This window comes from Haemaphysalis longicornis, unplaced genomic scaffold (genome assembly GCF_048455015.1).
Source record: "Haemaphysalis longicornis isolate Haplotype H1 unplaced genomic scaffold, Haemaphysalis longicornis Haplotype H1 scaffold_5, whole genome shotgun sequence".
Lineage (NCBI taxonomy): Eukaryota > Metazoa > Arthropoda > Arachnida > Ixodida > Ixodidae > Haemaphysalis > Haemaphysalis longicornis.
In genome coordinates this window covers 19,612,784-19,640,482 of record NW_027526385.1, presented here as the reverse complement: position 1 = coordinate 19,640,482, position 27,699 = coordinate 19,612,784, and the positions used below count along the sequence as shown (strand labels likewise).

Genomic DNA, 27,699 nt, shown 5'->3' with positions numbered 1-27,699 from the left:
CAGAATACTTGAGTGTAGGTTCTTGCAAAGGCATTTGCAGAGGTTGTTCGACACCCCTCTGAGAAACACCGTGAAGGGCGAAATACATGCCTGTACGGAAAACAACGCGTTTTCTCTCTCCCGAAATGGATTAGGCAGCGGTCAGGATTCATAAACACGAATGACGGCTGCAGAACCGGTTTTGGAAAGGCAAAAAAAAAAAAAGATACTCGCGCTAAAACGCGTTGTTTCTCGGGGCATGCGTTTCGCTTTCAAGGTAACATTTGAGTGAGGATGCACTGATGATCTCGACGAGAACTGTTTCCCTGCTGATATTTTCACAGGGGGCTGCTTGGGCAGGCCTGCTGGTCTGCGCGCTTCAGCTGTGGCATGCTGTGGGGAGAAGTCTTTCTGCCGTCGCACATCATGCCATGCTTTACAGGACCCTAGACCGCTGCCCACCACCAACCAACAGCACTGGCTCTGCTATCAGCCCAAGCCTAGAAGCCACCTTACTGCACGAAAAGTGTGTCGTTGTTTTGTTACCCATCATGATCCATCTCCAGTGATGCATACCGGCGATTACTATTGGTTCTTTGAAGTACATGCCCTTCGCTGCATGAATAGTTGTTTCATCGGTCCTTATATGCATTACTATAGCAGTAGCAGTAATAAGAATTGATTGACGTGAAATGGAGAGTAGGGCGGAGTTCAGCCTCCTCGGCCCAGGCTCCTTCCAAAGGTATCAACACGACGGCTTGCTATTTCTCCAGCGCTGATTGCCTCAGTGCTGTCTCTATTGCCTAAGGGGGGGGGGGTTGGTGGCAGAAAGGGGGGGGGGTGGTGGTTGCGTGTGCAAGAAAATATTAAGTGGCAGGTGGTGTGCGGGAGTGATGGCATGAGGGGTCGGAGAGGTAGGGCGATATTTGGGTGTGGATGGCCTGATTGTAATAAGTGGCGGCTTGGAGCCTGTGGCAGATATATGGTTTATAGGGGGATAGAAAAGGGTGATGGGGGAGGGTATCGCCTCCAGGATTCCGGTAGCTGGAGAGCATTACGTTGTGGGTGGTTTCAACAGGGGAGATGGAAGACGGGGGTGAAACCCGGGTGCGGCCGTGCTGACGGGAACGCTCAGAAATGAAGACCGCGGGCTGCAGCGTGCGCTATTTCATCCCCTGCAGGGGCATTATGACGGGGGTTTTGTTTAGCAGTGACATCTTCACTAGTTTGTCAAACAGCTTGATGGTTTGAGTCGGTGCCAGGCCTGCTTGGACGAGGTGGCACATATAGTACGTATCCGGGATGATGTTGAGGTGGGCTGGGCTTCGTACGTTGTTACAGCCTGGGCAAAGGCAGGTGCCTCAGCTGTGTTGGAGGAGACATTATGGTAGGAAGCCGCGGTGGCCACATCTTGTTCAGAGTTGCGGGCGATAAAGGTGGTATGTGGCGTGTGTGGTTGCTGCGCAACGTCCGTCCAGCAGGTGTGCTGGTCATCTACGATTGCCTTTTTTCTTCGAGCAATACGACCTGTTATGGGAACCATTTCCACAAAGGTGGAACTAGTGGATATACACAATTTTTTGCGTTTTCGAACTCCTACACTTACTTAGTTTTCATTTATTTATTTAGTTTGCACTGGAGACAGTAGCCCCCGACAAGACGACATACCATGTGGTTTGTGTTCGCCAATCTCTCCTGTGCAACCGACGGGGTATGTGTCCGACGAAGGACTACTATGCGTCGCATAATCATGGCAGGCGCAAGGTGCTGGGCGAGAGAAGACGAGGTGCAGCCAGCTTCGCGTGGCTCGCTCTAAGAGAACGCACCGAGGCATCGGTCTCCGCTGCCTTGCTCGTCTTTGGTCTTCATCTCCTTCCAAGTGTCTTGCTGGCCCCCAGCTATAATCCCATTATAATTTATTTATTTATTTATTTATTTATCTATCTATTTTTATTTATTTATTTATTTATTTATTTATTTATTTATTTATTTATTTATTTATTTATTTATTTATTTATTTATTTATTTATTTATTTATTTATTTATTTATTTTTACATACTGCAGCCTAATTGGGCTATCACTGCAGCGGGTATGTACATAGAATGCAAAAACACTAATCTGCACAGATCAGCATAGAGAATTCACATATTAAAACTCACGTATGTTTCGCGCAGTTTGAGCACAGCTGGTAACTATAAATACAACAAAGACTGAATAAAATTCTCCAAAGTACACAACTCAATGATTTTCAATCCAAAAATGTTGGTCTAAAGCAATGACCTAATTCCACCTGGTACTAAATTTCATTTTTCAATTGTAAGGGTCTTCGGAAGAAGCTGTACTTAAATAGATTAGTATGTGATTGAAAAGGCGCAAGGTTAAGCTTGTAGGTATTTCCAGTAACTTTCAGTTTACCCGGAGAAATATCTTTGTTCTTTAATAAGGAGCGGGGGGGGGGGGGGGGGTATTCGTAAGTATATGCAAAAACTTGAGACATTCGCGATCGCGGCGTTCGGAAGAGGTTCTGAATATAGTGTAGCAAGGTGGCATGATGGTGAAAAGCTCTAATCGAAATGGCGCCAAATGAAACGGATTTATTTCTCTTCAACTGATTTAAGCACGTCAATTTCAGGTACCTTATACGTGTTGCAGGTGGTGCAGGTGTGTTCTAGGATGGGTTGGATGAGCGATTTATATGTTAGCAATTTTGTTTCAAGTGGAACTTCGCACAGTGCATGGTTTAGGTAGCTTAATGCTTTAGTATTCTGCTTCATGCATATTATGTGCTTTGGCCACGACAAGGTTGGCCTGAAGATGAGCCCTAGGTACTTATATTCAGACACCCGCTGTAGGGAAGAGCCGTTGAACTAATAAATAAAAGAAACGGAACTGCGCGTACTGAAACAGAAAGTTATGGTTTTTGGAAAGTTTCTATTCATTTGAAATTTGTCGTACCACCTGCAAAATTGTGTAGAGGAATCATTTAGTGAAATATGGTCATCTATTGTGTTAATTACGCTGTATATAGCACAGTCATCAACGTAGAGGCGGATTTTTGCGGATACATAATTTGGCAGATCATTTATATACAACAAGAAAAAAAGTTGTCCCATAAAAGAACCCTGGAGTACTTCGGACGACAAATCCACTTCAGACGAATGGAAGGAAAACATACTGGGAGCGGTCATGTAAAAAGCTAGAAATCTAATCAACTAAGGCGCAGTTATTAAGTAAAACACGAAGTTTATGAAGAAGTCTTGTGTGGGTAACGGTTTTGATTGCCTTGGATATGTCTATGAAAATTGCATCAATAATGTTTTCCCTAGTCGGAAATCGTTTAAACGCAATAGCCGTTTAAACGGAACACCACCATGTAAGTTGGTTGGTTTTGTATTTAGATAATGTAACAACACTTTCGGTAATCGCAACTAAAATTTCCGCATTACCGTGTAAACGGAACCGAAAATGGAACTTATTGCCCGACTCATTGCCATAATTATCAGCTTTTGCCGGTTGCGGCTGTTTAATTTTTTAAAATCTCGTTGGCATAGTGAGTCTCGTCTTGTTAGTAGTCAGCGGTGTTAGCGCGATGAATACAACATCGCAGTTCTTGTTCCAGTCGTTCGTCCCGAATCAAGACACCGCGTTACAGGGCTCAGCTCCTGCCTCCTCGTTCATGCCATCGTGGAGCTATTCGCACTTCATTAATTACCATGTGCCATCTTTTAAGTTCAGAGGATCGTAAGCACTCGAATAATTTACGCCTCTAGCCTCCGTGAAGATGCAGTGGCAAGGACTCCAACAAAAATTATTGACACGTTTTGTAGTGCTCAGCGACTCATTGTTGCAAAATCAACTGCTGTGACTAAACCTCATGTTGTTTTCTTGCTTTCTGATAAACTGTCAGCTACATTCACTTTCTAGAGAGTTCCGTGCAATGGTATTAAGAGTTTGCACACACATAACTTTGCACGTTCACACATCTATCTCAGTAAACGGAACTCCTTCTAAAAACGGAACTAATTTTTTCGGTCCCTAATTTTTCGGTAATTTGTTCGAGAGTCTACTGTATGTTCAAGAAGGGAGCATGATTGAGACGTTAATGAAATCTACAATAATTTTATGGTGACTGCTTGGTCCTGGATTTAAACACGGAAATTCTTTTCGTAAATTTCTATACTAACGGGATTGTCGAGCTAGATTAAGATTTCACAAAAATTACGGTGAAGTACTAGCTGGTCCAAACACAATATCTAACCAGAAAAGCATGGTTGATTTCATCAGGACCGCGTGATTTCTTATTGTCCAGGTGTCAAATTAGATTGCAAACCCCTCTCATGAAATACGGTAATATCGCCAAATGATTACTGCGAATCGCGTGGGGAATCGAGTATGTCCAAGGGTTCAGCTATGAATACCGGCTAAAGTACTCTTGAAGGCCGTGGCGATAGTGAACCGGTTGTTAGAAAGCATATTGTTTATTAGAACGGTATAAGTTAAAGCCCATGAGGGCAACGTTTACTCCCAAAATGTTCTAGGGTTGCTTTTCAGTAAACATTGCAATGTAACCCTGAAATAGAAGTCTTGAAATAGATTCATTTTTAGGTGGAGCTCTCCCTTGGCATCGCTAAATTCGGCGATTTTAAGGGGATCACCATTTCGTTTTGCCCACCTAAAACTCACAACACGACGCGACAGGTGAAATATATCACGCGAGATCCAATAGATGCGAGGATTTTTTTTTGTTTTCAGTGGGCCGAAGTGGTGGAGATAGGTTGCAACAACATTTTCGAAAGAAGACACCAAGGAATTCACATCATTAGATACACTGAGCTGTTCAAAATTGCGACAACAATCGCTTAAATAATCAATAATAGATGAGCCATCGGCGCGCGAAAATCAGGAAAGGGAGTAAACAAAACGATTGTAGCAAACCGGAACAGGTATGGAAACAAGAGCGGCCCTGGGATCTGAAATACCATCAGTAACCTCGAATTCAAAGCGGTTATCTAATAAATGGGGACTAAAAAAAACTAAATTGAAAACTGCGACACCTGTTGTGTTTGATTCAACAATTTATTTTAAACCAGAACTTCAAAAAGTGTCGATGCGAACGTGGTTCCTGACAGCTATTGGAATGCTCTATTTTCAGCCCAACCGATGTTCTCCCGTTATACCGGCTTTCCTACTTCTGGAGTTCAACTTTTGGTGCCTTGCTCACCCTCGGTGTTGGGACGGTTTTGAGCTTTGCAACCGGTAAACGTTTGCAAATGATACGCTCGCGGTTATAGATCCGGATGGTTATAATGAATGGTCCTGTAGCGAAGGGGTTGGAAAATGGAAAGGTATATTTACATAATTACGTAGTCTGCGGTTTGTTAGCGTTGAGGATTCAGACTAGGGCGCCACGAAGGTTTTTAACAGGTTTAAGCCTTAAAACCGGACTGTTCACTTTTAATTGGCCATGCGATAACACCAAACTACAGACAATACAGTAAAGTCACCGCATGCCTTGCCACGCACAAAAAGTCATGGTAGAAAATTTATATGTGAAAAAATAATATGTTTTAACCGAAACACACATTCGCTGCTGAAACACAATTGTGCGGGGAGAGAAGAACGAGGAGTGGGATGAATGAGTGGAATGACAAGGTCGTGTGGAGGAAGGAGCAGGTAATGGGAAGAGCGCATATTCGGGCTAGTTAGTCTATATTTTAATGGGAAGCACAGTGCAAGGAATTAAAAGTGTAGATGGAACACCTTGACGGCAAGTTACTTGGGCAATGCTGGAGGTGCGTTAGGCGTATAGAAGTCTGAAAAGGACCACAAAACATAAACTGGGAATGAAAAGCTGTTTACCATTTGCGATTTCAGTTTTTCCGTCTTAAGAACCCTACCTTCTTTTTCAATAAAGACATCTAAGGCTCCTCAAGCAGGAAGCAAATTCGTCACAACACTATACTGGGTGAGGTCTTTGCTAGGCTTATGTTCATTAGCACTTTTTTGTTTTCGATTCACAAGAAAAGGTTGGTATGTCGTTTATTCCGCGCAGTCGACAAGGCAGCTGTATGCATACGCGTGTACATTCTAAAATGCACATTGGTTGCGTGGAAAGTGAAAGAGAAAAGTGCGCCTTGGTTACTACATTCGGAAAAAACCGGTGAAAAATGAGCTCCGCAACAAGGCTTAAAAATTCCTCCAGAAGTTTAGCGCATAGCTTGTTTTCCTCCGTAGCAGTGAGACGATTAGTGTCCAAGAAGCGAACACAACTATGAATTTTACTTGGCTCCGAACTTAACACTTACGGGAAAACCCTTCAGGGCTTGGAATGGGTATAAAAATCTGTTAAAAACATTTCTGTAGCACAGTGTCCATTATTCAGTTACTGCAGTGAGCTTGTGTGATGGTATCAACATGTATTTATACCAGCGTGTACAGGAGGCGTATTTGTGTGGTTGCGTTTTTTTCCGCAGGTGGGGCTAAGAGTACTGAAAGAAATATAAGATTTACTAGTCCGTTTTTTCTGAAAATATGGACCCACCTCGGCCTTATTTCTGAAAACTTGAAGGTAAGATGAAATCAACCAGTGTTCCTTGACTGTCAGAGTGGGCAGTAACAAATATTTGAAATACTAAGAAGCTACTGCTCTCCTGCAGTAAATGAAATTTGCATAGCAGATTGAAGTACGCTGTTTGGATACAGATACTAACCCAAAATAGAATATTAATGTTGTTGCTAAAACTTATTCGTCCTACAAATTTGTTAGAACAGGCCATGCTAAGCCCAACACTGCTTTTTTCTGAGGGATACTGTTCTTTCTCAGATTGGCCATCATCATCAACAGCCCACTAGGTCCACTGCAGGACGCAGGCCTGTAAGAGTTAATGCCTTGCACGAACCCACTATAAATATGTGAAGCGGAAGGGGAGCTGCGCACAGAAATCTAGAATTTAAATATTTTTGCTTGCCTACGAAATGGTATAGATGCATTAATTAGTTTTTATTACTATGCCTTTGAGGCTTGAGGGTTGGAATTGATGCCCCGAAAAAAATGTCACAGCCTTACATCGACATTCGAAATTACTTGGCGCGGATTTCAAGTTCATTTTTTTTTCGGAGTGTGTGCGCGCGATGTTTGAAGTTATTAATTAGTATTGCTGCATACCATTGCTCGTTTCTTGTACTCCACAGATTGAAAGACAGGATGGGACGGACGAGCCCCAGAAGCACGGAAAAGAAGAGTACACAGCTCTTAAAACCACCGATCGTTCTTCTCTGAAGCGTCATGAAGAGCATCAACTCACCAATAACTTCGCAGCAGAAGATGCAGTTGCTACCGGGGCTGCGTTGTAGCCAATCTTCAGCCGTTTGAAAGCTGTGGTTACTATGGAAGATATAATTCACAGGCAATCTGAGCATGCAGCGGGTTAATAGGTTTGCTTGTTTTAATTAGTAGGATTAGTTTTAGTCCCCTTTTCTCTTTGCTGCTTTCCCCCCCTCATGTCTTGTAATGCTGGGTACGGAATATTGGAAGTTGAAGACAAAGCATGTCGTACGTCATACCAGCAATAAGACATTGAGGAACTTGCACGCACGCTGCCTCACGGGATGAGCAATAGAGAGAGCTCACCAGTCATATTGATTTCTGTTGTCTTGAAACTAACATAAAGGCAAGGTGTACTGTGTGCTAGAGGTACCGCGACGGGGGATAATTTTTGAGTCCAGTGGTAGGCGTGATATCGCTGGTAGGTTAAGGTTACTCCGTGCTGCTTGCAGATCACGCCTGAGCAAGGAATGCCATTTTGTGCACTCAAATCTTGAGGAAGCATGCTTCCCGGGGAAGTGGGCTTCCTGGAAACTGTAGGCAGCTGCCAGTAGAATAATTACAGTTTACTAAACCTTCACGCTGTACTATTTGGTGTCTGTTCATCATAGACGGGACAGCGCTTTCGAAAATGTAGGGGACAATCGCAAAACGGAAAGAATGTTCTGTACGAGTGAAGCGCTTCACCCGCACTTTACGTTCTTTCCGTTTTGTTACCGTCTCCCGTAGTTTCAAAAGCGCTTTCCTGTCTATCAAGCTTACGATTTCTCACTTTCTACTAATACAATGGCAATCGCTACTGACGCCATCACTAGAGTTCCTAGATCTTTACAGACGCCAACACCTCAGCAGAAGTTTTTACCGAAACCATCGCCAAAGTATCTTGGTGAGGTCCACCTGTGAGGAAGCCGTGAAGCGCTGTCATCTGAGTTTTTCCTTGTGGACTTTCGTACTGTGTAGTTAGTCTCTCAAACTTAATTGACCGTACAATGCATACTTCAAACATCAGCATGGACGATGAAAGTATGCTCTGAGTTATGGCAAAGGCGTTTGGCAAAGCCGCTTGGCCAAACGGTGATAAAACATTTGAAGGGGAATGAAATACAGACAGAATGTTTTCAATCTACTGCAAGTGGTGGCATGCTCCCTACACGTCACAATTACTTAGCAACAACAGAGAATTAGGCTGTTCTAGGAGCTCAGTACACAGCTTACATTACCCCCGGGTTTTGCATTCAACGTAGATGTGGGCATGGTTTTTGTGATAGCAAATAAGGGAATGGTATACACGGCGTCGAACTGAGGTGGGGTAAAAGAAAAATCTAAAAAATATCTTGAGCTTGTGGCGCCTCAAGACCAAGAGTAATAAAACGTCCCAATAGGTGGCATACGAGCAGTGGGAACGCGGGAAAATTTAAGGTAATTGAGGCAGTCTACATTGCGTTTATCACGGGAGAAACGAGAGGGGAGGAAAAGAGCGCGAGGGGGATGACAGAGAGGGTGCTACGTGGCAGGAGCAAAAGAAGGGTGTTGTCTAGAGGCAAAGTCTGCAGCAAGTGCAGGAGATCCGCAGCCGTTTTATACTTTACGGTGTGGTCTTCTTAGCTTTGCCAGTGGGTTACAATGAAGGAAATATGGAGCTGATTAAAGGTGTAGTGTAGGAACTTAAAGGAGCCAGGAAGAGAAAATGCAAGTTGGTTTTATTCGAAAGATTTCGTGTTTTATAGTGCCCCCAGCGCTTGTCCGGATACAGACGGTGCTTTATTCACTGAGAAATTAAACAATTTAGGTTAAAATTTTGATTTTCCCGCTCAATCGTGCGTTTTCGTGGTCCCAAATGACATCACAGGAACCGACCGCTCTGCAGCCTAGAGTACCTTAATTCACGCATCCGCCGTACAGGGTAGAGACACGTATACGCTGGCGCCGCCATTTTCGGTTGCTCGCTCGCCACCGAAGCAAGTCATTGTGTCAAAACCGCGCTAAAATTATCGCCGCAACGCGGTTTACTGAAGAAGTTTGAATCATATTGCCTGTTTCGCGTTGCTAGGTCTCGTGGGAAACGAAAAGAATAACGCGTTTAGCCCGTTGGCCCAATTGCGGCGGCACGGGACCGTTCAAAGGTTGTCTCCACCCTGTACAGCGGTGTTGGTTTGTTCCCGCGTTTCTTTACGTTCCGTAACCTAGATGGCGCCACCATACCGTGGCAAGCGTTTGGTTTGTTTTTGCCCGCATTTAAACCTGGCTTGTTTTTGTTCTGGGAGAAAATATTCGTTCCCTGAAACAGTGCTCGCTCGACAAATGGGGTCACGTAAGACACCGTTGCTTGCGTCAATCGGCCAGTGTCGTCTGAGACAACCCCAAGCCCCGTAGGGCTGTGCAGCGAAACCAGGCATGCTGGGCGCAGTACGAACAGCAGAACGCATCAGTAGTTCTATGTTTACATGTGCTTTCGTAACTTCCACTGTTTGTCCCATCATTCTTATTGCTTTGTAAAGAATGTGCCCTAAATTTAAGCGCAAATCGCTCGTTCGTCTAGTTTGTAAGCTCTACCTAATTTGCGTCTGCTTCTGCCAGCCTCCGCCAATCGCTGATCTAGCTCTAATGACATCATAGGTTCTGTTGCGGGAAATGAGCTGGTGGGTCGCATGGCCATTCCATTTTTTCCTAATTATGTAGCTTATTTGAGCGAAGTTTACGTTAAAAGTGGTGTCAGTATGATTCTAACGAGACAATCTTTTGAATGAACCAAACTTGTGTTTTCTCTTCATGGCTCCTTTAATAAAGCATGACGTACATTTGAACGAACGGGTGGAATTAAAATGTTCAATCAAGCAGAGAAAGCCCAAAATTTTGAAATAAACGCCCCTAATAAACTTGAACATAATACAAGTTTTGTGGTATGTAATTTTTCTCAGGCTTATAACCTTTATAAAATGGAAAATTAGGTTACGAAGAGAACAAGCAGGCTACTCAGAAGTATTCACGGTATAAGTTCTGCTGGTACAGCACCTAATATTTTCGTTTGCATGCATAGCAAGTTTGTAGGATTCAACAAAGCTACTTAAGGTTATTTAAAAGGTGAAAAATAAAGAACAAAGAATAAAGCCCGCACAGGAGTTGACGTTCTTCCATTGTTTCTTACACCCAGTGACCAATTTTTTGATGAAACCAACCTGCAACAAAAAGTTATTTCTGTCATGGCCGATGAACAGCAGAAAGCTCACTCCACTGTGCCGTTAACTACCTTCGCGTTCTTTGCAGCATGGTTAAACGTGGTAATTTTTCATCAATACTCGGCAGCGACTACCCATAAAAAACCTCTTGCATTTCCTTTGTGAGCTGTAGAACAAAATGTAACTCCCGTAGCGGTTAATTGGTTTAGACTTGACGAGCTTCCCATTTTTATTTAAGTACCTAATCTGTGTAAGTTAGAAAAGTGTCCCATTCGCACTGAGTCGCGAGCAGACGCCTGCGTCGTGTCCAATGCAGCGCGCTCTGCGTCATCGGCGTCCTCATGGGCATGCATTTTGGGGACGTTCTTGCTCTTCGTTTCATCGCCAATCTGTAAACAAATTGAAGGAACTGGCTTTGATGTTCTAAATACGGTACTTTATCATGAACGGTTTACAACGACCCGTATAAACACTACGAAACAGTCAAAGAAATAGGCTTTACCTGATTTCAGTAATGTCCAAACAATTTTCAATTATTAGGGGTAATTTTTATACTTATTTAAACAACATTTTCGGTTTCGATAACATTTCGACAGCATATTTAGCTGAAAGCCAAATTGAACACTTCTTACGTCGTTGCACTCACTCAACATCATACTACCATATAACGCACAAATAAACTAAGCATTGCAGCAAATGTTCTGGTGCTTATTGTAGAATTTCCAGTTAGAAATAGAGAAAAATAGAGACAAATAAGGAGAAAGACTACGGCAGTGTTCTCTTGGCTAGGCGACAGTGCATGTGCTCTAACAAAAATTTTAATGTTGGAGATCCTCCAAAGTGCAGTCACTCTGCTCGGCTAGTTATTGCGGTTAGCGTTACGGGGCATGGGTTCCACTATGCTCGAAGAGTAGACAGCTCGTTTAATAAAATAAAGCGTTCCAGGCTTGTGACTGCAAAGCATATTCTTGCCGGCAAGCCTGTACCTTACCTGCAGTAGTTCTCGCATGAACTTAAAGCGGCTCCAGAAGTTCAGGAAAAGGTTGCTTGTGAAGCACGAATTTCGTCTGCTTCTAAAGATGCCCCCTGAAAAGATAGGTTAACCTTAAAAATGCGGGGATGCTATTGGGGCGTACAAGTACAGTATGTGGGTTCCGGGCTGAACTCGTAAATTGCGAGGTATGTTCGGCTTAGCCAGATCCCTTAGCTAATCTAGAGTCCCATGCGTAAAGCAAAGCCTTCAGATACATTGAAGTTAGCAGTTTACTGTGAAATAGTATTTTCACTTAAGTATGGGTGATGTTACACTTGTAAATGTTAAACGTAAACATTTCCTTGCATGAACACTGAAGTGAAATCCCAACGCTGCTTAGTTATTCGCAAAATTTTGCCGAACAGGTATAGTCGTAACAGGATAAAGAGTATTTGCATTTTCACCGACATTTCAAAGCTAGCGAAATTGTGTCATACTGAATAAGTACGAGGAAGATTTCCTTATTAAAATTTTATGAAAAGCTGTAGTTATGGGGCGCCTTATCATCTGCCAGCGTCCACCAGACAGATCTATCATAATCACATGGGCACCCACCCACTCTGCCGTCCCGGGCAACGAAGCCGCCCACCTGTTGGCCCGAGAGTTATCCCGCCGGGCCCCGGGAAGCGAGCCAGAGAGGCCAACCCCTCTGATCACGTATCACGAAATAACACAGCACTACAAGTTGGGACATATCACCTACCCAGCATCGTATAAACACCTAACGAAAGAGGAGGAATGGCAGCTCCGTGCGCTCCAGACGAATACTTTCCCCCATCCTACTAAATGCCATATCTTGCACCCCACCATATATTCCCCGCTATGCCGCTTCTGCGGAGCCCCCGGGATGTTCTTTCATATGGCAGGGGGCTGCGCGCACGCCCCACTACATTCGCGAAATCCCTCCATTCCTTCTCGCGAGCTTTGAGAGAGAGCTCTGACCAGCTCATACCTCAATGACCAGCGCCTGCTGGTGTTGAGGGCTGTTGAGGCGGGCAAAGCTCAAGGGGTCTTGGTCTGAGGACTCCTCCCCATTAATTTTCGCAATAAACATGTTTACTCTCTCTCTCTCTAGCGGATAACTGCTTCATATGGCAAACTGCCATGCTTTGCACTTAACATTGAAGTTTATGAAAGAAATCATGGGCCGAAACATGTCTCCGATGTACATTAGCCAAAATGACTTAAACAAAAATGCTGTGAATAGAAGCGCTGGGTGAGGAACGCGTCCGATTGGTCTCTGCCTGTATCTTGATGCATTCGGTTTGAACACAGTGTTAAATGGCTCATGAGGCACTTGGATACACTCACCGGTAGCAAGACTGATAACATTTCCCAAGAGGAGCGTTAGTAGGAAACCGAAAGAAGATATCCAAAAGAATGAGATCTGGTACAGTGGAAACACTTCTTGTGGGCTGCAAAAGTGAGTAGAGGACAAGTGAGGGACGTTTTTGTACACTTGACTGCAGAGCCATCCATTTTAGCTCAGCTCTTTCTAACACACCATTTTTATCGTATTGTTACACATATCAAAAGTTAAATGTTGGTGAAGCCTCCAATCGGACGTCATGCTCAAAGGAAATTGCCCACAAAAAACACCCTGAAAAACGAATTTTCTGGCCCACTAGCTTTACGACATTGTTACGTACCCAGCTCCGAGGAACAAAAGTCTGATGTTCACTCTTCCTGCCTTATCGACACAAGTTTTTCGAAAACTTTATACAAGTATCTATTTTATAATCGCCATTTTGTACCATTTGATCTACTTTCAATATACTGTCGAAGGTTAAGTATTTTAGAATACACATTTATAATGTGCCCAATTCATTTATTTTGTCATTAGGCGACACTATACATGCCCGTCCATGTTTTGCGCAATATTTTAGTTCAGTTCTTTCCAAAACAACGTGGTAACTTCTCTAAAAGCGAGGTTGTGTGCTTTGGATTCTCTCAAGATTATCTGCGCTTCCTCTCACCCTCATTCACACTGCATTAACTCAGTGGCATTAACTGGAGGTGAAATACAATACAATAGCTTATTGGGGGAACCACGGCACCCTTATCGTGGTTCCCCCGATAAGCTATTCTATGGTATTTTATCTCCCGCTAATACCAGTGAGTTGCCTTATATTTCGCTGAGTTGCGGAGACGGTATTTTGTGCCTTTTGTGCACTGAGTTTACGTTTCGCATCCTCCTTTCTCAATTACAGGAGCGTAGAGGCTATAGCAAAGTTAACTTGTCGCTGGTCATATCTCTGAAAATCTACAGAATTACTATGCTTTCTGTTTTCTTGGAAACGCCGCAGAAAGTTAGGCAGTGCCACTTTTATTAGGCCATTTGTTTCTGTATGTCTTTCAAGGAGCATCTATCCTATTTGCGGTAGATTAGTGTATGATAATGAGGGTGATAGTGAAGTGTATTGAGAATTTACCAGTACTTACAATTGAAAATACCAATTCAGAAGTGAACAGAAAAGTCTTGAAGGTTAACTTAGGCTGAATGACAACCGAGCGAGTAGTTGTTATTCGGTTTATCCTTGCTTTGGCGAACGTTAGGCAGAGAGATAATACGTTTATGTTCGTATTTCATTGAAGTAGTATCATTTTCTTGACTTGTTTATGGTGAGAAGATCCGATGCAGGAGCACTAACAGGCATCTTTTTTGTTGAGTCAGCTATATCAAATGATGCATTAATCTGACGAACCTGTTACTAAGCAAGGGCTCCACCAGGTTCATGCCAGCGGATGTTTGGTTGGTGCCGTTCGTAAAGAGGGGACAGCGGGCCAGCGTAGTAGGTATCCGTGGTGGAAGCGCTAGGGAAGACATCGTTCTTCCTACCGCATGCCACAACAGTAACCCGCACACCAGGAGGTAAGACCAAGCTGCTCCCTGCGTCAGATTTTAGAAGTGTCAACACTACGCCAAATAATGATGATGCATTGGTTGTAGTAAGTGTACTGTGCTGAGGGTAAAGCATAGCTATTCGGAGTACAAGGATAAAGAGGGGCACAAGCCCAACGCTATTCAACGTAGAACGCTTAAATGAGAATCAGGCGGCATAAATACAGTTTAAGGGAAACGAGGAGGTGTTTGCTTACGTCGGAATCAGTATGAGTGACCGAATAATGATCCTTGTAATATTCCCACCATTGATGGTCACGAAGATGATGCAACACCACTAGCCTTGTTATAAGGTGTACCACAATAAGGAATTAACATGCACAAGTGGCCTGTCAGGCTTTACAGGCCATACCTCACAAAGAAGTTATTCGGCGACCACCAAAACACCGTGTAATGCTTTCAGCAGTTGCTTCATAGTGCTATTTTGGTGGGTGGAAAGGTGTTCAGAGATTTTCCTATTCAAGTACTATCTGGGGGATCATGGCAGATTTTTCTGGTGCCAGATTTACGCACGCGTCGCCTTTGTAAAAACTTACGGGAACGTTATCACTGCGGAAGGCGGTTGCATATTAACATTGTACGTGAACAGGAATTTTATGCAGTGTTTCCCAACTATTAGCACACTTGACACTGTTTATAAAACCTCTTTAACTTCTTCGTCCTGGGAGCTGCCATTTTATCAGTGGGCTCTACTTGCGGCCTCATAATTGGCGCAGCCGAAAGGAAGCTGTAACTGCGCATGCGCAAGCCAGCCTAGGACATGCCCTGATCTTGTTAATGATTAACTAATGAAAAGGTTTGTACCTTTCCAAATTATTTAGGGCAATATTACCCCCATGAGCATTTAAGCCAGAGTATAAGCACGTAAACTGGGTGGGAGGGGCCATCAATTAACAAAATAGATGGAATAGGTTTTTGAGCGCAGCTCTTAATTAAGCGCCCGCTCCTGTATTCTCGCGTCGTTCCTTGCCGTCGGCCTCGTTGTAACCGAGACAAGGAAGAGGACACCTCAGATAGAGCTAGCAGGAAAGCGGAAGAGGAAATTATGGCAAAAGTTTGAGGGAGAGGGCGATATGCCGAGGGTGCCGTGCGATACGTGCTGTCCAGCGGTGGCGCGCTACGAGATAACGCCAAAGTAGCACGCACAGTGTTGCGTTCGCTGATGACGCGATCACTTCCTGAGATGCAGCAGCCATGGGCTGTCGCTGAGAATGCTGCCATTTACACTGCGATCAAATTTCGCATAATGGAGCACCGTAATCGTCAGACGATTGTTTCGCGAGAACAAAGTAAAAGTACTATGTCACGTTAAAGAATTTGAAAAGAGGCAACATAATTGCATAATAGAGTTGTGACGCCGTGGAGGAAGTAAAATTCAGGGAGACCCCTGTATCACTATGGCTCTGTAAAATTGCACGGTAGAAGCTTTGTCATTTTTAGTTGTAGTGCGCCGCAAAGCATGTCCACGGAGTGCAGTGTTTTGCAGTTACGGCTGACTTCTGACAGATTTTTCAACGTTCTCTCGTTTTTTCGGTGTTTGGGTGGCCCAGCTAGCACCACTAAATAAGCTACGCTTAAGAGTACCGCCACTTCGTGCACCCGGAAGCGTCTGAGGGCCATTTTGTTTCTGGCTTGCGGTGTTGCCATCTCTCCCAATGAAACAGCCGCTGGTTGTGACGGGCAGAGTGTGACCGGCCGCTCTAGCGTCCGCGCAGCAGAGAGAGAAAGAGGTGGGCGCCCAGAAACAAATAGGCTGCGCCCATATGCAAACAAATATCACGTGGTGCCTACCGACCAATCAAAATCCTGGCGGTACATAACAACGAGAGAAAAGAGTGCCGATACTCTAAAAGCGTTTATTTAGTGATGCTAGGCCCAGGGGGCCGCATCAGATGTGCTTTTTGAGCGGAAGTAGAGGCGGAGGGAACGGGGAGCTGCAGAGGAGAATAGGAAAGAGTAGTGGGCCCGTGAACGCTATGACATGGCCGGAGCGGTCTCATAAAAAGTGACGTCAGGGCCTTTCCTCAGCTTCTTATCTCAATGTATGTCGTTACAGATAGAGGCTTCACACGTCGCTAACGCGGTGGTTTGAGTCGCCTAGCTCGGGCCGTTAGTTACTTAAACTTTTTTGAGATATCCGTACGTTTCCATGTGCTTGGTAGAGGCATGTTTAGGAGTATTTCACAACTTGCGGAAAATAATTATGTAGAAACATATCGTTGGGGCTCATTTTGTGAAAGGAGCCTATCGACAACTGTTTTCGCGTTCGAGGAATTATACGCTTTGCAGTCGCTAGGGAGCGGAAGGGAAAGATCTTTCTAATTTTTCATCAACGCCATGTGACGGGCTAGTTGATCTGACATGATGGAAATAAATTGCGCTAAAAGGACAGGACGAACAAAAACAGGACACACCACACAGCGCGATACTAACAGACTGCGATTATTTCCGCGCTCATATAGATATACTACTATCATGTAGAGACGTGTGAGTACTAAGCTGTAAGGTGTGTTTTTTGTGTTCATCCTGTGCATTTAGCGCAATTTTATTTCTAATTTATACCGGTTTGTTCTTTTGCGGAAAGGGAATTTTTGCGACCACCTGCTTCATAACACTTTGAGATACTAGACGCATGCGGGAAGAGTTCTAATTCAAACCGAGCTACCCTGGTTGGCTTGATGACGCACGAGTTTGGCGGCTACAATTGGGTTTGAAGCTTGCTTTGCAAGTAAAATATGGTTATCCTTATTACAAACTTATTCACTGCTGCCGCTTCCTACATGAGGTTAGGTTGTATTCTACCTAGTACCTGTTGTGTTTGCCCTTATCCTAATGACATTCCCCCTACGTGCACTTTGGAATAAAAGGGCCGGCTCTTTGGCGTACTTGGGCCTCGTCGCAATTAACGGCAGCCAATGAAAAAAAAAAAAAAACACAAGGCTGCGGCTTCACTTACGTAGAAAAAGGAAATAAAATTAACCTGCTCGGCGTAGAAAGCTGTCGTGAGTGATTATTGAAAAATTGCTTTACATAACGAGCGAAGTACCTTGTTTTTAGTCATTTTGCAATCAGAGACCGCCCACATGCGATTTCTTTAATAATTTTAAGAACAAACAAATGGCGTATGCCCCATATATCCGCTGACCGGTATATTTTGTACAATAATAGTGATAACTACCATTTCGAATGGATTAGTGCCAATTCAAGACATGACGGCAGGTGGCAGGTGCATTCACGCAAGCGCCACCACACGTACTTACAAAGAAATGACGTGCAGTGGCTTCCTTTCAACATAGAATCATGTTTGTTCCTGCTGGTGTTCTTGGAAGACACATCTCGGCCCACTTGCGGGAAGAACAATGATGCCGGTCATAAAAACATGTTGTGCCCTTTTATAGTCATTTTGGTGCACAGCCACTTCATCTTATTAGGTGGAAGATTTCTTTTGGCTCCCGTTTGTGTTTTTCGATGATGTGATGAGCTTGATGACCGATCGCTGTGTGTTATGGCGCCCATAGTCCTGAAATTTACACTCCGAGCGAGCCACCGGTCCCCACTTAGCCGGTAGACCATGATGATGATCACACTGGGGCTACCGGGGCATGTGAACATGCATACATTTATGTGCCATGGCATCCCCATCATCATTCCCTGTTTGCGGTGATTTTATGCTCGCAACGACGTTTACACACAGCTACGACAAGAGATGTTCACCATAGTGTTTTGCCAGCGACAATATATCCGTAGAAAAGGCACTGGAAATATTTCACAAGAGATCTAAGGAGAAACAATAGGAAACGCAGCAGACAAGGCAGTTTGTAGAAATAACAGGTGTTTAGAACATTTTTTCTTGCGCTAACACTGGCCGCCCTTCAAAAGCGTCAGTCCAGGTCCACAGGCAGCCTCACCTTTGCGTTAACCCAGGGAGACGAAATTGCAAGAAAGACAAGTCCTGCGAACGGACCAGAGCAGGATGCAGAAAAGGACAGGAGGAGCTGCCGGGGAAAAGACAGAGATTTAGAAAATATTACAAAAAGGAGAGCTAATTCTGAGTATTTTGTGAGAAAATATCCCGTACCCTTGCTGCCGTTCCCAGTAGTGGTACGGCGATAGCAAAGCAAGTCATCACGGTGCCACTGAAAAGAGCTGAAAAATAGTGTTCTTATGGTACGCTGCACTTTTGAGACATGACTGGTATTGTTAGCGCATTGTAGTTTGAGGAAAAAAAATCGAGGGCTTTTACTTAGTTTTCTTTTTCATTTTTCGTCATTGTTTGTTTTGTGCTGCCAAAGTGTTTAGCACTACTAACCACCAGATGTTCCAGCTTTGTCTCTGGAATGCTAAAAAAACGTTTGGGATTTCTTAAAAAACAAGCGTAACTAGAAACGGTGCAGACGTGAGCAAACTCTACTTTACTTCAGTTTGAAACTTCCATACAAGTAATCCGGCAAATATAAAAAAACCGTGAATACAAATGTCCATTATATTGATCTCAAAGTACAAATGGCTTGTATCCTGCTCAATTTAGCTTCTTTAGTTTCTTCTGTAGGGTGGCAGTGACCTATGGTTCAATACCGCGAAGAAAGTAATTTTAACAGCAGAGCTGTTTCTGGCGAGCTTTGGCGGTAATCACGCTTCTATAGAAGCGTGGTGAATCCAAGTTGATACGCGCAACTCTGGTGTCGGAAAGAAGAGTGCTTACATATTTATAGTACGTGATTTCGGCGTCGTTAAACCTCTAGTTCGCAGTTCGCCCATGTGCAAGCTGGAGGGCACGACTCCAGGCGACCCACCGTCCACGCGTTCCGGCAAAATTCGAAATTTCACCTCCGCTTTGGCTTCATGCCAGCGAAAAACCACATAGCTGCTAAACAATTGGAAGGCAGGCACGTCAGACTTAATTGATGTTAATGGGACTATGCAAAAGAGCTGGTAAAAGTTTTCACTCTTCCTTTTTTGCCTTCCTTTCCTCCCCCTGCGCATTTATTTTCCTTGTCCACAGCGAAAGCTGTAGTTATCACCAGCACAAAAACGCACTGCGTATTTCGTCGTCGCAGCAGATACGGTTGCCATTTTCTGCGTTGGTTTTGTTGTGATTATTCAGTGAATGCGCTTCTTGCAGCAATTGAAGCAAACCCAGCCGATAGCTGCGATCTAGCTGGAGGGAAGTCTCTCGAGCTCGAAAGAGAGCTCAGACTAAGGAAGAGAAAAAATATTTGCAGCAAGTTCTGACGTTCTATCATGTGCCTAGAACAGTCAAATTTGAATGGAGCTTTTTAATCCTCTAATCTAAGCAGTGGACACCATCGTTGTGCCACGTTCTGAAGGCCTTTGAAATTTTGGAAGGAATTGAACACAGCGTAGAGGTCCCTTTAATTAATGCACTCTCCACTTTTTGCTGCAGTGCTTCAGAGAGAAGCGAAAACAACGCCTAGTACTTAGCACTTTGAGCTAGCATTCATGCTTGCAACAAAAGTGTACTGGAAAGTGACTTTCAGACTGAAAATAATATTCAGCTCACCTAAGAGGCGAATCACGTGTAGAGCAGCTCGCTCGTTAAGTTTAACGTGCGGCGTGACAACATCGATATAAAACGTGGTTGCAAGGGAATTGACGAGTGACGAAACCGTGCTGCAGAAAAATGCGGACATATTAAGGGGTCCTGAAACAATTTATTTCTACAAGATTAACCCGCACTATAGTTAAGTACGTGTAAACATAGATGAAAAATCTGTCACCACGAATGAACCAAAAAATCACCAAAGGACAGCCAGCTCAGACGCTAATCCCGAATCCACCACATGATACGGCACTAATTTTAAACAAATCTCTGACAAGCAGGCATCGAAAAGATCAGAAAAAAGGTTCTGCAGTTCTTTCTGCGGAATATAGTGATTGGTTGCCGGTATAGATATTAAATTATCAAAATCCCAGGTCATTTTTCTCAAACACATTGTTCTTCAATTTTCAATTACAGAATGCAATTAACTTGATTGTTCAAATGTAAGGAGACGTGTACAGCCATAGACAATTGAAACACCAACACAAAAATATGAACAAGAACGCACAAATAGTGCGAGTTATTTCTATGCAAGTCACAATGACACGTGGCTTAGTTGCAAAAATAAAGTTGAAAAATGTGGCTGTCCAAGTATACCAATGCTGTGTCATTATTGGACCTAAGGGAACAATATTTTTCACTTTTGGATATTCTGGTTCATATTTTTGTGTGAGCATTTAATTTGTCGATGACTGTACATTATGTAGATATCAAAGGTGGTTTTAGTTACTCTAGAATGTTCAATTTTTGCGAGGATATGGCAGGCGCTTTTTAGTGTGCTTATAAAGCAAACATTGCTGTTTCAACATGATTGCAATCAGTAAGTTGACATGATTTTCTATTGCGCGGAAATGTACGCCACACTGAAGTATAAAACATGAGAAAGCACATCACCTTGTTGAAGCCCCAAGAAGACCGGCGAGAAACAAGCCGCGCAACATAGTGGCACCAGAGAGGCTTTCTTTCAAGTAGTACGGAACGATCTGAAACAGGCAATTCTCACACGCAGGAAAAGCGGTGCTCCGAGAAATCGCAAACGAGGATTGACGGCAAGTATGCGTGAGCAACCCTGAACAAAGTAGTTTCACTTCGCAGAATGCAATATTGCCTCAGTTGTCTAATTATCCGCGGCTGTGACACAAAGGAAACTCGCAAGGGGTTATTGATGTGTACCATACCTTTGAAACGCCTTGAGGTCCGAGTTGATTCCCTCCATTGAGTTTCAAGGAACAGTTAGTTGTCTAGCTTACTGATAACAACGTTAACAAAATCTTGAACTCGAAAATAAATTCACCGTGCCAGAGGAACGTGCACGACTACAAATAACGGCGCTTAAATTGTAAGTTAGCAGACAAAGGGGAGCATGAACACAATGTTTCAAAATGTATAAAGAAAATAGTGTAGCCAGGGCGCACCTAGTCCAGATGTAGGCAGTAATTGATCTTGCATTCATGTTATTTACCAGTTCTTCAATATTTTTACCAGTTTTGTTTTTTCATCTTGGTGTCCCTGGTAGCCTTTTTGCTACCCATAATGAGGAACCAACGCATTCAGTCGAGTTAAACTTAATTCAACGATGTAAAGCCTTAAGCATTGTGTGAATTCCCTCTGAAACTACAAACAGCCTCAAATCTTCATGCGAGATGTTTCATTTACGCAATAAAAACATGCATGGTTTTGAATGTCCCAATGGCTATGACTATGGTGTCGTTTTCTTGCTTTTCTCTCTCTTTTTTACACTTTTGTCGACTATTCCTCGTTCATAGGTGCAGTACTGTATTTTAATGGACACTAGCCATTTCAATGTCTGTATAAGTAGCTGTGTAAACGTTTCTTAGTTTAGTGATAAAAATTTGTCAATTTATTAATTGTTTAAAGATTCTTAGTAAAAAGCCATGGGACTCTTAGTATATCGTGCAACATGTCTGCAGTATTACTGATAACAGATCTTAAGATTTTCCCCTACCGGTAACATACCGTAGGCGATAATTAGGACGCGTTGCTTGCTCAGTTTTCCGGCGCAAAGTCTGTTGTCGACGCATTTCACTATTTTTTGATCCCGTGTCGGAGCCGCCTCGACACTTGCACTGCTTAGTTTTCTTCTGTCGCTCTCCGCCATTTTAACCACTACCACAAAATGGTATTTTATTTATGTTCATGGTTATGTTATTTATTGTTATTGTTTATGTTATTTCTTCCAGAGTATTCATGTTGTTTAGTTTTTTTGCCTAATAAGGAGGCACAAAAACTGAAACTGATACAGAATCAAAATGTCTCCGTCGTTCTGGGAATGCAAGAGTCATTGGCAGCTAACCCCCGAAACCATTCATTTCGGTTTTTTCGGATTGTACATCCCCCTACTACGCACCTGCTCGTAACTGCTTATTGCACCGTAACGGACTGGATCGCAGTCTCTGTACCAGTATATAATAGCCATGCCTGAAGCTAGTATGATGACGAAGAAGAAGACGATGAATGTGGGCCCAGCGATGGCTATTCTGAAATGATGCAGCAAAAAAGCACTTAGAATACCATGCAAAGAATTGGTTTCAATTTTCACTATTATAGTATTCATGTTTGCTGGAATTTTATTTACGTGAACAGATTTTTTAGGTCACAATCTTCCGGAAACGCCGCTGGTGGAGCGAAATGAAAAAAAAAAAAACGTTTCCTCGGTTACTAACGTTGGAAACTAGTGAAGGAAATTGTGCTCTCTCGTTTTCTAGTTTTACCCGTTGTCTTGTGCTTTATGTAAGATAAGATGATAATTCTAACGCAGAGATGTAGGCGAAACTGATATTTAAAGGCACCCTAATGAAGTAGGTAAACAGCAAGCGACGATCGCATGAGGCACAGACTACCAAAACATGGCTCTGCATTTGCTATGAAGCAGCGTAAGACGTTGAAAAGAGACAGCGCTTGCACTGGCACAGTACAAAATCTTCTACATAAAATCTCACGGAAGCAGTTGTGAAGTGTGTGCTGCTTGCTTTGATTCATATCTGTAGGCGTGTACTGCAGCGTCTGGCGTGGAATAGGTAGCCACTGTGTTCTAGGCGTGCAATACATGTAATTCCAAATTTATTTATTTATTTATTATTTATTTAGAATACTGCCAGCCTCCACACAGGCCATAGCAGCTGGGCACTACAATATACAGTTACAAAGAACACTTCACACTTTAAGGATCGTAAATAGGTAAATAATAGGTAAAAATTAAAATCAGCAACTTTGAAGTTTACAAACAACAGCAATTATGCACACCATACACAAAGTGCTACAAGTACATGCTAATTTTTACGAAAACAATAACAATGGTAATTTAACATTATGCACTGTATGCACAACTATATACACCAAGTAGAAGTGCAAGCTGGTCTGCATGTCAGAGAAAAGCAACGGCACATCAAAGATGCTACTGGACGTCATTTTCAATTCTGGATAAAAAATCTCACAAAGACTCGGTATTAGTGGTGAAACGCGTTAAAAAATTCCATTCGTGGATGGCAACTGGAAAAAGGAGTATTTAAACGCATCATTGTTACATTGATACTTAATAAATTATTTGTATGTTTGTACGGGGTAGCTCGTGTTTGCGAATATTCAACCTATTTTGAAACGTCTATTTTGTAATAATTATGCAAGAGTTAATACAGAAATTTTAAACGTGCCTGCTTCGCCCGTGTTTCGAGCGTGGGAAGCCCAGAAACAGCTAGAAGGGTAGTGGGGGAATCAGCCCGTTTAAATTTGTTATGTATGAATCATCTTATGGTTGTTCCTTTGGGCCGACGGTAAGTCTCAGCCTAACGCCGAGGTGGTCAAACCTTGTAATTAGTTAAGTGAGCCAGAGATAAGATACAGCGCTAAAATATTCAGCGGCGTTGAATGTAAGGAAGGATTTTCAGTTGAATCTGCCGTGTGCATGCGCTGAACGCGGTTTCCGGTAATAAAGGTTTCGTTTCCGGAGTGAGAAACTTTGTGTTTTAAAGAGAATGAATTTTGAAAATCAATGTTGAGAATCGTACTATCATTGTTGCGAATTGGGTGATACAAAGGAGAAGTTCTTATTGCAAAATTTATTCAGAATAGACTTAAAGCGCGTGCGGGTGGGGAATGTAAAATAAATTTGAAAGACTTAAAAACCCGACAAACTTTCCCTCTTCTTGGTCGCACAGGTAGGCTGAGCTGTGTCATGCTAGCCGTCAACGCTTTGCGAAGCTTATGAAGGTGGCCCAGATTACGCAACCAACTTCGAGTAGCTCTCATGCCTGAGGCTGGAAACTAAGTGAAACTGTTTAAAGTGACTGCGAGCGAATCAACAAACGTATTCCCACATTGTATAGTTGCCCAAAGCAGCTACAAATGCATTTATATAAGTTGCAATAAAAAATAGCTGAGGACCCATTTTTCCTGAAAATAATCACAGTTAGTACTTATAACATTGGGCCTGTACAAGCCGTGACATGATTTCTTAATTGGCCATGAACGGGAAAGAGCCCTATTGCAGTGCTTAGCATAAGCTAGTAACATTTAAATTAATTCCTAATTGATACATAAATGCTGATATTCGCAAGTAAAATATACAAACCGGTTCGGTTTACGTACCTTTTAGCGTCCTTCAACGTCTTAGCGGCCATAGACCTCTGAACAGCCATTTGATCAAATGCCATGCGCACAAAGACGAAAGGAATCGCCGCTACCACACCAGACCAGAAGTTTTCGTCACTTGTAATGTCCAAGTTTGTTCTGTGGATCCGCGTTAAAAGCAGGTTTTAGCAAGTATACCTAGCAAAGCTTCGTAGATGGCAAATCTCTGCATCCTTGCTAGCTGCGCCGAAGGTGATTGCTGTGGCGCTTCGAACACCCCTGCACTATTGTCCATTAGGTAAGTTACACGTAAAAGATTTGTATCTTCAGATTTATCACGCAAGTGTCAAGTTGTCTTCAACGCCTTTGGCAAAAAACGGCTGCTTTGTGCTTTTCATCTGTCAGCAACTATTTAGTAGAAGAACCAACTGCACTATTTAAAAAGCTTGGGACTTCAATTGATATTTTGTTCGTGCTCTGCAGATGAAGCGTACCGGAAGAAGTATTCCGTAAAGTCGAAATCACTCATTGGCCTGAGAGGAGGGCTTGCGTTTTTGGCGTCATAGAGCACTTTTCCAACCATGGTCAATGGCGATGCAAACATAACAAGTCCTTGGATGCAGTCAGCCCAAACAACACCACGCAGGCCCCCCTGAAGGAAAAGAAAATGTAAAATTGCAGGACCGGTGAGCTGATAAAGGAACAAGCATATTTTCAGTACATGTTAGGTATAACATGGCTGTCTGGTCGTGTTGGTTACGCATGATCAATAAGAAGAGACAGCGCAACTGGAACACAGACAAAATAAAGACTTTACACGTTAGTACACACACTGCACATGAAATATTCATTTTTTTGTGTTCGAGCTGCTTTTTCGTTTCTTCTTGACCATGTCAGTTCATTACTTTTCTTGTGTTCTGCATTCCTTTCATTTTTGATAGTTAATGGCTCGCTGCACCTAAGAAACGTTACTAGACACATGTAGTTTTAGCGTCAGTAAATACGAAGCACCAAGGAAACTCACAAATCCACTTCTGAGTGAGTTAAGTGCGTGAAAAGGTAAGCAGTAACACAAAGGCTTATGAGGAATTTCAGTTTTTGGCACTAGCATCTAATAAGATTGCGGGCGAAACGCTTTTTACCAGTACTTAGGGTGACATTGCTAGTTACGCCACGAATACCAACCATGACACATAATTTTGATGTTGGTTGTTATCTTTCTTATTATTTAAAATGTCTCTTTTAGTTTAAAAGATATGAACTTCACCTTACAGGAACTTGATTCTCTGGAATGTTGATAGTCCTTGTATTTTAATGATCCCTTCTGTGGGAAAAGTGTGCTGAATTCAGCCCACAGTGCCACTCAATGCACGTCCCTGAAGGAGCATTCAGGATGGCATAGAATACCAGACTGTAATGGTTATTCAGCGATTGCTTTAATTTGCAAAGCAATGCTAAATCCCATCAATCCTTGTCGGGATTGCTGAATAGGTCGCATCAGTATGTACAACAGAAGAGTTGCGGTACATTTTATTGTTGGAAATGAGAATACTGCTTACCAGAGCTGTGTATATTGTACCGGTGAGACCAATCGCAATGTTGGAGTAGAGTAGTGGAACTGAAAGCACTAATAGCGCATAAAGCAATGAATCTCAGATAAAAAAGTGTGGTATCTTCACCATAAATGATTCACTTGCACTGAGAAACGCCAATTTGGTCACGCTTGCTTAGGGAAAAAATGTTGGATGCATTCACAGTGGTGTAGGAAATTAACAACCACAACAGACAGACAGACAGACAGACAGACAGACAGACAGACAGACAGACAGACAGACAGACAGACAGACAGACAGACAGACAGATGAAAGGACATGCCGGCGGACAGACAGGCACACAGACCGACAGACTGATGCATACATAGAAAGAGAAAAGGCAGACGGGCACCTGGAGACTTTATTAATCACACATGTCTGCTTCAAAGTTTATGAGATCAGTTGATTTAAAAGTTTTTTTAGAAGACCAGAAAAAATGGTAAACTTTGCAAAGTAGCGAACATGGGCTGGCCGTACATCCGGGAAGCGAAGGGGAGCGATGGGATACCCTTTACATTAAACAGTTAAAGTATTTGCAAGTAAAAAAAGTGTTGCAGACAGGGGCCTGCAAAACACCCAGGATCTATTTTCTTAAAGGAGCCATGAAGAGAAAACAAAAGTTTGTTTTATTCGAAAGATTAGGTGTTTCATAGTACCCCAAGCACTTTCCCGGAAGCAAATGATGCTTTATTCACTGAGAAATAAGGCAATTTAAGCCAAAATTTTAAATCTCCCGCTAAAATTGCACATTTCGTCACGTGAACAATGGCGTCATACGAGCCGGTCCATGAAACAGGTACTTAGTATGTCGACTCCATATAGCACTCACACGCGGGAGTCAGACAGCAACTGGAAATCGTGCCGAAACCGAGACGGCGGCCATTTTGAAAATACTAGTAAAACCTAGTGCACCCGCAGCCCTAGTCATGGAATCGCCTGATCCGGACAACAAAACTCTCGCCGAGGAGCTCGGGCTTGCATTTAACAACCTCACACCACTTGAACGCTCAATGCTTCTAAGTACACGAGCGTCAGGAGTTGTGGGATACGCGGTGGACGGGAAAGCGACCATTCCGCGATAACCACAACAGACGAACGCCCTGCCGTCGGCACCGCTGCCTCGTCAGCCCCGTCGCGACGGACGAATACAGACTGGTACGTATGGGCCGTATTTTTATTACGGTTAATAATAGTTCAATTTCAGTAGCAGTATCGCTTATGCCAGTTGGCCGGTGTCGTGTATGGAAAGCCGTTCGCGCGAGTTCTTTGCTCCGACCAGAAAGATACGAGCGTCAATGCGCGGTGTGTACGGCATTTTTTCCCCCAAGGTCAGAGCGCTTTGACGGCGATTTGACGAAGTCGGCGACGAGCGCCAGCATGTCCCACGAGTGAGCTCACGTAAGGGTCCCTGCCGTAATCACTTCGTCGGAAATTAAGCGAGCACACTCGTACTTCCTTTAGCTCCCTTTCTCCTCCGTTTGCAAAGTTCACAAAACGTAGCCACTTGCTTCGGCGAGGTTCGTCGTTGGGCAGCACATGAAAGGA

General features: G+C 43.3%; 2 protein-coding genes across 2 annotated transcripts in view; one reads left to right on the top strand and one right to left on the bottom strand.

Moving 5' to 3' along the window:
* LOC144139604 (sodium-coupled monocarboxylate transporter 2-like) overlaps window positions 1-5,271 on the top strand; it is a 37,141-nt gene extending 31,870 nt beyond the window's left edge. Inside the window, exons 13-14 of the mRNA XM_077671899.1 lie at window positions 324-505; window positions 5,133-5,271. Of these exons, the coding sequence (XP_077528025.1) occupies window positions 324-505; window positions 5,133-5,271 (321 nt within the window). The remainder of the gene's footprint in view (window positions 1-323; window positions 506-5,132) is intronic.
* Window positions 5,272-5,752: 481 nt separating this feature from the next.
* Window positions 5,753-27,699, bottom strand: part of LOC144139603 (sodium-coupled monocarboxylate transporter 1-like) — a 40,814-nt gene continuing 18,867 nt past the window's right edge. The window contains exons 6-18 of the mRNA XM_077671898.1: window positions 26,122-26,189; window positions 25,057-25,214; window positions 24,581-24,721; window positions 22,344-22,473; window positions 20,870-20,958; window positions 19,937-20,046; window positions 18,494-18,561; window positions 18,324-18,410; window positions 14,219-14,403; window positions 12,825-12,928; window positions 11,472-11,566; window positions 10,722-10,869; window positions 5,753-5,793 (exon numbers count right to left, since the gene is read on the bottom strand). Coding sequence (XP_077528024.1) covers window positions 5,753-5,793; window positions 10,722-10,869; window positions 11,472-11,566; window positions 12,825-12,928; window positions 14,219-14,403; window positions 18,324-18,410; window positions 18,494-18,561; window positions 19,937-20,046; window positions 20,870-20,958; window positions 22,344-22,473; window positions 24,581-24,721; window positions 25,057-25,214; window positions 26,122-26,189 — 1,424 coding nt within the window. The remainder of the gene's footprint in view (window positions 5,794-10,721; window positions 10,870-11,471; window positions 11,567-12,824; window positions 12,929-14,218; window positions 14,404-18,323; window positions 18,411-18,493; window positions 18,562-19,936; window positions 20,047-20,869; window positions 20,959-22,343; window positions 22,474-24,580; window positions 24,722-25,056; window positions 25,215-26,121; window positions 26,190-27,699) is intronic.